The sequence below is a fragment of the Falco biarmicus genome, chromosome 6, assembly GCF_023638135.1.
Source record: "Falco biarmicus isolate bFalBia1 chromosome 6, bFalBia1.pri, whole genome shotgun sequence".
Classification (NCBI taxonomy): domain Eukaryota; kingdom Metazoa; phylum Chordata; class Aves; order Falconiformes; family Falconidae; genus Falco; species Falco biarmicus.
This window is the reverse complement of record NC_079293.1, coordinates 56576787-56588960: the sequence shown is the minus strand read 5'-3', so window position 1 is coordinate 56588960 and position 12174 is coordinate 56576787. Positions and strand designations below refer to the sequence as shown.

Genomic DNA, 12174 nt, shown 5'->3' with positions numbered 1-12174 from the left:
ATCATGCATTCACTTCCATTAAGAGAATGAGGAAAAAAATCTGTTTAACTCCAACGTCATAGAGTAAGACTAACCTATAAATTACTTAAGGTTGCTTTCAGGTGACAAGTAAAAAATAGGTGTTTTAAGAGAGGGATGGACAAATTATTTCCCTGAAACACAAACTATCTAACACTTGTTTTCATTCCCCTTTCCATGATCAAGTAAACAGAGAGAGGTGTTTATAGTTTGCATCTAGATACTATCAATATCCAAGCAAAGCCATCCAACAGATTATTTCAGTATTCCTAGGGTCTGCAAATGTCACTATTAATCACAAATGCTACTCCTTCCAGGTTCACAGCCTCATCACGTAGCTCATAAAGCTCAGACCGAAGATTTTCAAATGCATGGTTTCTGTCAAATTGAAAGTAATGTACAGTCTCCCCCCTTCTGAACGGTCATAAAGAACATCTGTGCAGTCTGTCTAAACGAGAGCATAATCTTGCCCTTCCCCAGTGCCGGTCACTTAACACAGCTCCTTGTTCAACAGTTGACAGAAACACCAATGAATCACCAGAAGAACTGAACATCTGGAGTATAAACTCAAAGAAATACAAAGGAGCAAGCCAGGGGGAACAACCACCACCCCCCAAAAAAGCCGTTTAGTCTATCTACTGCAATGTGTTTAAAACAACCTATAAACTGAACCTGGTAGTTTGCTGCTGTGCAGACACAGGATACACAAAGGATGAAGAACTCCTCACTCATCCCTGGAAAGGACTGCAGACCTGGAAGCACTTCATGCCTTCCATATGACTCAGAAGGAGCTGTTAACCTACCCTGCAGTATTTAACCAAATCAGTACACAGGGGTTTCAAAAGGAAAGGGAAGGGGGAAAAAAAAGTACCGAGAATAACACACCACCTAATAATGCAACACCTTCCCACTTAGGCAAGATGAATCAAAGTGTTAAACCCACTTTATCAAAGAAAAAGGCTAAACAGTTGGGCTATTAACAGCATTCAGACTCAGCAACTACTAACAGAATTGTTTTAAAAATATTAAAACTTGATATTTAAAAGAAAAGTTATTTGACTGACAACTTCTCATTGCCATATTTCAGCCACCTTAGCTGGGGGGGGGAGTCATCTTTACATTCTATAGCATTACACCCATCTATTTAGTCTGTGTTTACCAGGGAAATTATATTCCCTTTAATTACCAAGCTTTGTTTCAACAGATTCAGAAATCCAAACCATTACACACTACAGGTTTTGCTCTCACCTGGAAATAGTAACACATTATAGCTTTATGCATGTATGCAACAAGGAGGTGAAGGGTTTTCTTGGGGGTGGGGGTCGTTAATAGTTTGTCATAGTATCTGAAAGAAAAGGTAGTAAGGAATTGGAAAGCACACGCCACAGATACACAAATGCAAGAAGCCTAAATAGACCTTTTGCACTAAAAAAAGATCACACACACAAAGTATTCATATGCTGAAGAGCTGGAAAGCCTGTGGAAGTAGTTTGCAATTTCTAGTATTTTCACAAGTTGGGTCAGCATGGATTACTAGTAAAAACTGCAAAAAGAGTATTTGTTTGTCAATCCGAATTTAATAAGGAAAGTCAATTTTATTGCATTTCTGTTGAGAAAAAGAGGAAAGCCTCTTTCACTGGAAATTTTCTAGCCTGAAAAAACTGAACGCTGAACACATCAAACAATGCTGCCACGTGAAGACAGATGAAGTCTGTAGTTCAGTGAAAGAACATACAAAAACATATTAAAGCTTCCTGAAAAGTCTAATGATATTTATACTCATTAACCATTCTTGAGAAAGGAATCTCATATAACTTACCTCATACACCTTCAATTATGGCATGAAACCCCTAACATTGACTTAAAACTCGCCCAAGAAAAAAGAAGAGTCAAAGAGATGGGGCGGGGGGGACACGACACGGGACAACTTGACAGCAAGATGTAGGATAAGAAGAATAGTGGGCAAATGACAATCCATGTCTTTTTTTCAGGGACAAGGGAAGGGATTATGGGATGGTTCTGTGGTTCTGAGTTTGGTTTGGGGTTTTTTGTTTATTTCATATTATTTTTAAACGAACACTTATCTCCTCTGTAAAACCTATGACAGAAAGCACTGAAAAGCTAATACCCCCATGTTTTAATGTATTGTCTCCTTAATACATATACAATACTCAGATTTCAGCAGACTAATTTTAGAGATAACCGAAGAAATTTCTTCTGCAAATATAAAAAAGCATTTCTTCAAAGGAATCAGAGATTGAACGAAATATAAAACTATCATCAGTATTTTGGGTTAATAGGTTTTAACAAATTGTCCCTTTAAAGCATTTTAAGTACAGTGGTGACAGTCAGCACTCAGAACTTATCTCTGCTGCATGAAGTCATGAACTCAGCTTTCTTTCTTCAGCACTCTCATGGCTGATAAGTGCTTTCAAATTTACAGAGAACAGGCAGAGTAAGACGAGGAGAACCAAGACAAATTATGTTCCCCATTTTGATCTTATTTCAGCCTAATACCACACAGAGATGATACAGATATAGTGAAGTGATAAAATATCAAATCAGAACATTCTTCTAATTAATAGCTATTGGGCAAGGCTCTACTAGGTCTTATAATTTCAAATTTTAACTGTATCAAAGTAACAAAAGCAGCCTTAAGTTTCAGAACTTCAATGTATTTTTTTCTTTAATTACTTAAATCCTTAAATTATTTTAAAAGCAACAGGTATCCTAAATCACACTATAGGATTCACAAACATGACCTGTATTTGGAAGTAACCAAAAAAACCATAAATTGTAGTTCAATTAAGTAGCTATCCATCAAAATTTTCATTCTGAGCTCCTCTGAATTCATTCGAACTACAGCCACGATTATTCTTCATAACATTTTTCTCTTTTGGTTAATATTCATCAGTCATTTTTACTGTTAGAGAAGAAGTGTTTACAAAAGAAAGTATACAATTCCAACTCAGAATAGAGTAACCAGTGTGTAATAATTAGAATGAACATACCATAATTTAATTGCAGCAGAACTTGGTTTTAAAGCATACAACAGTGTCTTGTAAGTCAGTAGAATTAAGTTCATGACATGGTAATTGAGAAATGGCTTATGTTGCTACTTAATAAATATAATCACATGTTTTTAGTAAGTGGTAGCAGAAATAAATGACTTGCCGACAAATTGAAGGGTCCAATCTTTCATACACTGGCTAATGCAAATAGCCTCATATTACCCACAGTACTGAGCAACAAATTTAATCTTTACACAGCACCAATCCTCAAGCAATTAAGTCTCTCAAATCTTTTACTGAAGCATATACTTTATGTATTACTGTAAATATCAGCCAATTCCATATACATACAATCTTCTTAAAAAGAACAAATGCCTGACAAGCCCATGCACACAGTGCTTTCTAGCTTAAAACAAGTTTTTACATGTTAAAGTTAATTCAAGCTTTTGGAAAATACTCGTGGGGGGAGGGGGTTCTCCGTACTTATTAGAGCAGCGAATCTCTTTCAGACCTCATTCACACTCAAAGGTTCCTTTTGTTTGCATGCCTACCATTAAGTAATTTGGGGGGGGAAGAAAAACACCCACACAAACTTACTAGTAAATATAGCTATGCCAGCAAGAAATCCTAATGCAATCCCAAGTTTTAAACATACAGGGAAAAAAGTTTACAATTATGGCTTATTCTGCTTGAGAGAGCAGTTCAACGTTATCAGCACAAGGTTGCCCCATTGCTGCAACATTTGCTGTGACTTTTGGGAGGGCCTCCTTCCTTTCGGCAGTGGCCAGCACCTCTCCCTCCTCTATAAGGAGCCTCAAATGTTTTTAACCAGACTAGTGTATCATTTATACATTGTGTTATTGCTCTATAGCAAGTCCTGCTGCTATATGCTTATGCTATGTTCTTACCCCAGAATACAGCTACATGTTACAGATGTTTCAACGAATACATTTACTCAAATCCCTGATCATCCACTCAGTGCTTTAAGGACACGTGGCCCCGTTGAGGCTCAATTCAGCAGCCCGAATTCTACAACCACTTTATCAACAGCAGAAATTACCTTGATTAACAAATTTCACAGAACTTTTCATCTGCAGTCCTTCAAATAAACCAAGTTGCAGCACTGTGCCATTAGTTCATTGTTTTCATACTAGGTAATCTATTAGCTGCTGATGAATATTTTTAGACTGTTTCAAATAAAACAGTGCAAAGACTGTCAAGGCAAAGATTTGGCCATGACAGAAATCACAAAATAGATTTGGTTAGGTCAACAAATAAATGGTTCCTAACTAAAATAAGAGTTGAGGTTTGTTAATAAAAACCCCAACTTTTATAGAAATTAAATTTCAGTAACAAAATGCAAACCTAAAAACTTTTGTTGTTTCAAATTCACTGGTCAATATTTAGGTTTTGCCTTTCAATGCAAATTGAAAATGCAGCTTATTTCCAGAGAAATACATCAGATACTAAGTCAACTAAAAGGAGCTCCTTAAATGCATAAATATTCTTTATACTGGATAATTTTAAGCTTATTTCCACAACTTTAATGGTTATAAGCAGGTCAATATTCAGAAAGAAAAAAAAAGATATCAAGTCGTTTCACAGGCCACGAACGTCAGCTTTTGAAATCTGAGGGGTGTATGTGCATGTACGTACAAAAAACTCTAGAATAAAAAGCTGTCTTTTGTCGTATTCAGTGTTTTGGGGGCTGGGGCAGCATGCAACTTTTTTGCTTGTTTCTTTGTTTAAACACACCACTGAGTTGACACAAATACTAATAACTTCTTGCTCAGGAAAAGATTTCAGTATGTTTCTGTTAGCTCTGATATTTATGAAACTTCTGGAAAATGCAAACATGACTTTCAATTATAGAGCTTCCTAGTGAAGGAACAGACTGTAAGTGACTCTAAACTACATGGCAAGCATGCACTATAGGTGACTACAAAGTGGGTAGTTTGCATAGTTTTAGACTGCATACTTTAAAGTCACCTGTAGTCAAGGCTTACCAGGAAGCAGCACAAGGCCTTTCTGACCTACAAAACTATGTGCAGCAAGACTTTATGCTCAGCCAGATGCTACAACATTGTCACTGGTGCCATTTACCACTCCGGCTCATTCTGGCCTTTGGAAACCATGACCATTTTTCCTCTTCTAGCCACATCCACATCTCATGGGCAATCCTTCTTAAACAGCCCACAGGATGGGGAAGGACAGATCACACAGACTAAAAAGTGAAACTGCAGAACCTGGCTTTAAACCAGTTCCTGCTGCACCTTAAAACCAGGTGTCACAACATCCTCTAATTCTAGCCAGGCGTCACCTCCTCCGAGCCCTCTACTGCCTGCCATCACACCTGCTCTCTATTACGTGCCATTAGAAGGCCACTTCTTGCTTATAAATTTATGTAACAAATGCCTGAGCTATCTATTATAATGAAATAACATGTTTAAGGCCAGTTTACTCAAAGATGTGTGTCAGCAAGAGACACTAGCACTGTGTCATCAGTTTGCATGCAGTCAGCTGGAACGAAGCCTCAGCCACCTTCACCCAGCCTAACCCCTCCAGCTCCAGAGGGAACGCTGGGCCTCTCTTCCCACCCCGCTCCGTGCCCTCCCGCTCTTTACACTTCCTCAGGTGAACAAAGTGCTGCATGGAGAGCAGAGTGTAGAGCCAACGTGACTCAAAACAGCACAGGTTCACCTGACATGAGCTGCACTGCAATTACAGCTTGCTGTCAAACCGAGCCATCCCACCACCAGCCCTCATCCTCTCATACATCAAATTCATGTGGCCACACATATGCAAGTCAGCTAAAGGAAACTTATCTTTCCTCCAAGACAACTGACATAAAGCTAAACCAACTCACCCACAGGCCACACGGTGGCCAGATCTAGCACAGGCAAAGACCCAAGAGCCATTCAAGTAATGAAAATGCCCCCTTCTGCAGCAGCAGTAAGTTAAGTTAGCTTAATGGCATTGGCAGATTGTAATTGAAGCTCCAAATCCGAGTGCGCACTTCTGGGAGCAGCAGTCCAAAGGCATCTTTCCATGACAGTAATAACCTATGACAGATGGGATACCATCAGCACATGAAAACACAAGGAAGGTCCCGACTGACTCAGTTATCAGGACTAAAGCAATAGTTTTGGAAGCTTCCTATTACACAACCAACAGGATTTGTGTTGCAAAAGGTAGAGCTGGGATTTCACCAAAACAAAGCAAAGCTGACAGTGATGTATCCAACTCCTGGGAGGTAAGATGACCTAAAGGTCTTCCAGCTAGAGGTCATACAAAGACATCAAAAAGACTTCAGAGCAAGCAACAACTATATAGCAGCATTGCAGAACTCTGCATGTTAATCCAGATACTGCCCATCTTTACATTTAAGGGGATAAACTCTTTTTAACTCACTTGTATTAACACCATTTCAGAAAGAGGACAAATCACAGTGGTAAGTATTAAACAGGTTAACTCCCCTAGACTTCCAACACAAGGTCACAGGTCCCTCAAGAGCCTTGCTTAAAAGTTCTCCCCACCCCAAAAGGGCTGGTTACGGACTCTCCTTTTCAAGAGTCCTGCTGTTCACTGACACAGACACCCCACAGACCATCATTTAACTGCAAGATCTCAGCTGGCCAGTAATGAAATACATAGTTCCAACAAAGCATCCGCTCACAACCAGGAGTGGGACAAATGGTCAAAAAAAGCAAAGCAAATGTCAGGATCACACTATGGATAGGGAACACTACAGAAATCATCACTAAGCACTGCATAAATACATCAGGCAGCTGTCTCTTGGATACTCTGTGTAGTGTAGAACTGGAAAAGAGAAGGCTGATAAATGATGAAAAGAAGATATGGAATGGTACCTTTTTAGCAAGTGGCTACAACTGGACTTTCCCAACTAGAAAAGGAACAGTTGAGAGAGGGTGGAAAAGTCCTGCATGACATGAAGAAGGTAAGTTGGGAGAAATTATTAACAATCTCTTAATGTAAGAGCTAGGAGACATAAAATCCAACCAGCAATTTCAAAGAACAAAAGGCCATATCTTTTTCCATACAACATATAGATTCCTTGTCACAAAGTAAAGCAAATGCTAAAACCAATACAAGCTGAAGATGTTATTAGGCACAATCATGGTCACAAAAATCCAGTTGCAACATTAAATACCAACATATTGCCTCTGTGGACAGACAGTACCCAGAGGAAGTCACTCACCTTGCCAAAATCCCTCTTCCCCGAGTGTCCCTTGTCAGATACTGAGCTAGGTAGACCTATGCCCTGACCTTGTGCAGACTGCTTACCTACCCCGAACCCCCACTTTTTCTTTGTTTGTTTTGGAGTTTTATTTATTTATTTTTAGTTATCTTAAGCAGATCTTAAGGGCAAGACATCTACCTGGTTTAAGATGCCCTGTTTACATCACTACCAAGCTGATCAAGCAGTACCATGATTTCTCAGACAAAAGGGACCAAACAAGCTTTCTGTCATCTGGGTGCTTTCAATTCCATCTCAACCAGTCAAGTGCCACTTTGAAAATTTATATATGATTTATAACTGTAATAGTGCATCTGAAAATACAAATAGACAAGTGATCAGTGAACCAACAGTGCCAAGGAAGGAGATGAATGTTTAAAGGAAAGGAAAATGTTTGGGAAGGAGGGGGTGAAAGTGAGAAAAGAACTTTACTTTTCATTCCACTCATCTTCCATACAATTTGTCAATACATTTTAACAGCTTGGTGGAAAAAATAGCTACTGAGAAGTCTCTTATCCATACACGCCTACCTGCACAAGTGTCTCTTGTATACCACATACAAATTGTAGCACATCCAAGGATGAAATATGACTGAAGCACTTTTGCTGTTCTGACAGCAAAGGGCTAATTTGATTTTAATTACTTAAAAGTATTTTTAAACATTTTCAAAAAACCCTTTATTTCTTCTACTACAAATGAAAAAAACTAGTTATGCTTATTATGATTCTCATATATTTTAAGTAAGTTAACTTACAAAATCCTTATAAAACAAATAATACCTTCTACTTTAAAATATCAAATTTCTGAGTTAGATTCTCTCCAAAAGACAGACTATAACTGCTTTAGGGGGCGTGGGGGGGTGGGGGGTGTTAAACCAGAAATATTTACTCTTGCCTGTTCATTTGTGACACCGTAACCGCTTTGCATGAGAAAGCCTGAGGAATAACTACTCTAATAGCAGACTTCCACTTGTAAAACATACAGTCCTCCTTTTTATGATTAACTATCCCTACAGTGTGAAATACCACACTTAAATAACTTCAGGTAAGCTGATGCATTACTAGAATTTTTGGCCTCATACTTTTCATTTAGTATTAAAAAAACCCACACACTTGCACAGACACCATCAGAGGCAGTGCAATGCATATTTCCATCAGCTAGCTGATGAGCCAGCAGCGCTCCTCAAAAACAAAATTTTGAAATATTTCCTTTGCTTTTTTTCTCAAAAAAATCTGAAAACATGCAAATTGCTAAATATAATATTCAAAAAATACAAGTTTAAAGTGATCAAGTTGTGAAAACAAGCTGAACTTGTTCTTTATCGAACTGTAGGAGTTGTAGATGAAAGAAGGTGCTATATAAGGAATAGCTAGACTTCAACAGAGAACACACTGCCAAAACATTTTGGCCTAGATTCTGACAGGCACGCACCCAAGTTGAAGGGTCATGGAAAGCAGCGGTGTAAAGAAACAATCTACAGAGACCAGAAAAGATTACACTGTGGATTATGGCTGGGTTGAGGAGGCAGAGAGAAGCTGCTCGGGGTTTTTTTTTCATTTGAGATCTGTGGGGAAAGACAAAATACACAGTGTTTCAATTATGTGCAAAGGGGGTCGAACGGATATACAAGCACAATTTTCAAGACAGCAACAAATTACAAGATGTATCTGGTTCCTTTTCCTAACTTGCTGCTGCTCCTTCTCTTGCCTTCTCATTTGCTTTCATAGAATGTTATGAGATAGATAACCCTGACACACACGCTCCTGAAGAAGGCCAACTTTCAAGAAATTCATACCCTGTAATTTGATTAGATCCTTAATAAACATACAAAAAATTTTATGAAGAATTTTGGATATGGCCAGTGTTCACACTCAGGAGTAGGACAAAGCATAGTGAAAAGGAAATTAAAATCAAATTACAATGAGAGAGTTTTGTGAAAGGTCCAGACTGAATTAATAGCCTCATTAATGGCAAAGAAAAATTAACAGATTTAAATTCTTACAATTCAGACAGATTTAAATTCTTACAATTCAGACAATAAGAATACTAATAAAGATGAAGCTGAAAATTAGTTAGGTTCAGTTTAACATGGAAAAGTACAGGTCATTGTATTAAGGTGAGGAGGGAAAGCAGTCCAAGGAGGATGCTTGAAGAACAGGTACCCCTGTTAAACAAGAGGTGACCACTATGAAGAAAACAGATGCTTCTGTGTGCACCGAACAGAAATATCTCATTGTAGGCTGCAGAAAGGCCCTTACTGGAACAGACATCGAACCCCAACTTTTGTGTCCTGCATCTACTGACACCAGGATAAAGATGTCTCATTAACAGAGACACACACGCCTGCTTCAGGGACTGGTTTAGAATAAGGAAAAAAAATACAAGTTTCTGATGGTTATCAAAACCTGAGCCTTCAAACCAAGATAAACCCTAAGTGTTCAGCTCTACATGTGGATATTCAATGTATTTAGTAAGAGCCCGAGCACCATACCTCGAACCAAGTACACCAAAAGCACCAGCTACTAAGGAATTTGTTTCTCCAAACCTTCAAGAAAGTCTGAGCTAGTCTCCAATTAATGAACCTCTGACTAATACAACACATCAGTATTTTTGATGCTTGGTAATAGAAACTAAACTCTCTAGCTGCTAACGTGCTAATAAAAAAAAAAAATAATAATCATGTTTCCTAGATGCAATGTTCAACTCCTTGACAAGCTTAATCTACTCTGGTCAGAAGGATATCGAATGTTCTTCTCCACTTACCTAATGTACCCCATGGTACCAACCTGGCTTCTTGTACTTGCAATTCCAAAGAGGGCTGCATGCCATATTTTCAACATAAAATACCATGGACCATATAAGTTATCAGGACTTCCTACTCATCTTACAACAGTGAATAAGTGCATAAAAAATCTTTTATGTAAGAGTTACTTTTGGTGTCCACATTAGCCTGACAAATTACAGTAAAGCAAAAATCACTTGTCTGATTTCAGTATGATTTTGAATGAAAAGATATTACAGTTGGGCTTATTTTTTTAGCTATTCACACGACTTAACAGCTGCATATACGGTACACTTCCCTTCCCCTGGTAAAAGGCTGGTAGGTGCTTACGTAATCTTACAATTCTGATACGCAGACATTAAATTACACACACCGAAGTCAGCCACATAGGGGGAATGTAATCTGTTCAGACCAGCACAATTTCTCTTACTGCTTCAGGACATTTCTTAATCGACGACACATCTGAAATGTCTCAATTAAAAACTAATTTCAGACGGACTAGGGAGGGGGGGGAAATAAAAGCCGCCTAACTACACATCGGTTCTTACAAAATCGTGCTTCCAGGTCTCACGAATGTAGATACTTTCATTAATGGCAGTTTTCTAATCAGTTTCCTATGAGAAAAGCTTCGAACATTTATCCAACTGATGCACCCGGTGCAATTGCAAGTACTACTTTAAAAAAAAAAAAAAAAGCCCAAAGTCTACTTCAGCTAGTCCTTCACGGAATACTTCGCACCGCAAACACGACCACGTTCCCGACACCGCTTCACGCCCAGCGAAGGCAGGACGCTCCGCAAACCGCAGCGGAGGGAAGGTCCGGGGTCCGGCACGGCGAGGCGCTGCCCCGGCCCCACCGCCGCCACCGCCCGCCCCGGCCCCGCCGCGGGCTCTGCCCCGCGCCCCCCGGCCAACAACTCACCGCCGCACCGGCCGCAGCTCCCACCGCCCGGCCCCGCCGGCTTTTATCAGCGAAACCCCGCGGCGTGGGGCGGGGGGGGGGAGGCAGGGGCGAGAAATTCGCGGATTTCAAACAAAACAGACGCCGGCCCCATATGCTGCTTTCCCTCCCCTTTCTCGCCCACCGCGCGTTTACCGGGGGGGGGGGGGGCGGGGGGATCCCGGTAGCCGGCGCCGTGCCGGCCGTGCATGCCGCCCCGCGCCGGGGGCGAGGGGAGCTCAGCGCCGCGCCCCGCTCGGACGGGGAAGCGGCCGGGGCGCCCCGAGGCTGCGCCCCCCGCGCCGGGCACGGAAACGCCGGGAAAAGTTTGAGCGGGGGAAGGGGCGGCAGCAGCGCGGCACCGCCGCCGGCACCGCCGCCACCTGGGAAGCGGCCGGGGCAGAGAAGGAGTTAAGAGCAGGAGGAGGAAGGGGAGCTCGTGAGGCGCCCGGAGCCCGCGCCCTGCCCGCCCTGCGAGCCCCACGCCGGCAGCCCGCGGGCACAGGCGGCTCCCCCCGCCGCCCCGCGCCCCACGGGGCAGCCCCTCCGCCGCTCCTCGGGGCCCGGAGCCGGGGCCCGGCGCGGTGCCGCCGCCACCCCAGCGACCCCGCCTCCCGTCCCCGGCGGGCACCCCGCGCGCGCCGCGACCCCGCCGCGCCGCCCGCCCTCACCTGGGCGCCGAGCGACCACTCACCTGCGGAGAGCTGGGCCCGGGCCGCCCCGAGCAGAGCGGGCGAGCGGCCGGCCAGCAGGGCGAGCGCCGCCAGCAGCGGCAGCGAGGCGGCGGCGCCGGCCCCCCTGCCCATGCCGACTTGCGGAGAAGTTTCCGAAAGAGGCCGGGGCTGCCCCGGCCCGCGGCGGCGGGCGGAGCTCGCCTCGCCCGCCCCTCCCGCTCCGGCGCCTCGCCGGGAGACCCCCGCGCCGAGGGGCGCCCGCTGGCCCCGGGGCCGCCCGCTGGGGCAGCCGTCTGCGGCGCGAGGAGCGCGGCGGCACCGGCTCCCTCCGCACTCCGGAGTTACTTTGCTGCTGGGCGAGCGGGGAGGGGGGGAGGAGCCGAGCGCGCGCGGCCAACCCCCGCTCCCCGGCACTTGGCAGGGGGAATGTGGGACTCCGGCCCGCAGCCCGGCGCGGGCGCAGCGGCGCCCGGCAGCGCCTCCTGCTGCAGG

At 43.1% G+C, this 12174-nt stretch overlaps 1 protein-coding gene across 6 annotated transcripts in view; it reads right to left on the bottom strand.

The window, feature by feature from the left end:
* PTPRK (protein tyrosine phosphatase receptor type K) overlaps positions 1 to 12029 on the bottom strand; it is a 412154-nt gene extending 400125 nt beyond the window's left edge. For 3 of the 6 annotated variants that reach the window (XM_056343552.1, XM_056343554.1, XM_056343553.1), the window contains exon 1: positions 11703 to 12029. In XM_056343552.1, coding sequence (XP_056199527.1) covers positions 11703 to 11814 — 112 coding nt within the window. In that variant the 5' untranslated portion in view covers positions 11815 to 12029. The remainder of the gene's footprint in view (positions 1 to 11702) is intronic. The other 3 variants (XM_056343556.1, XM_056343557.1, XM_056343558.1) reach the window with 1 other exon arrangement.
* Between the last annotated feature and the right edge of the window lie 145 nt (positions 12030 to 12174).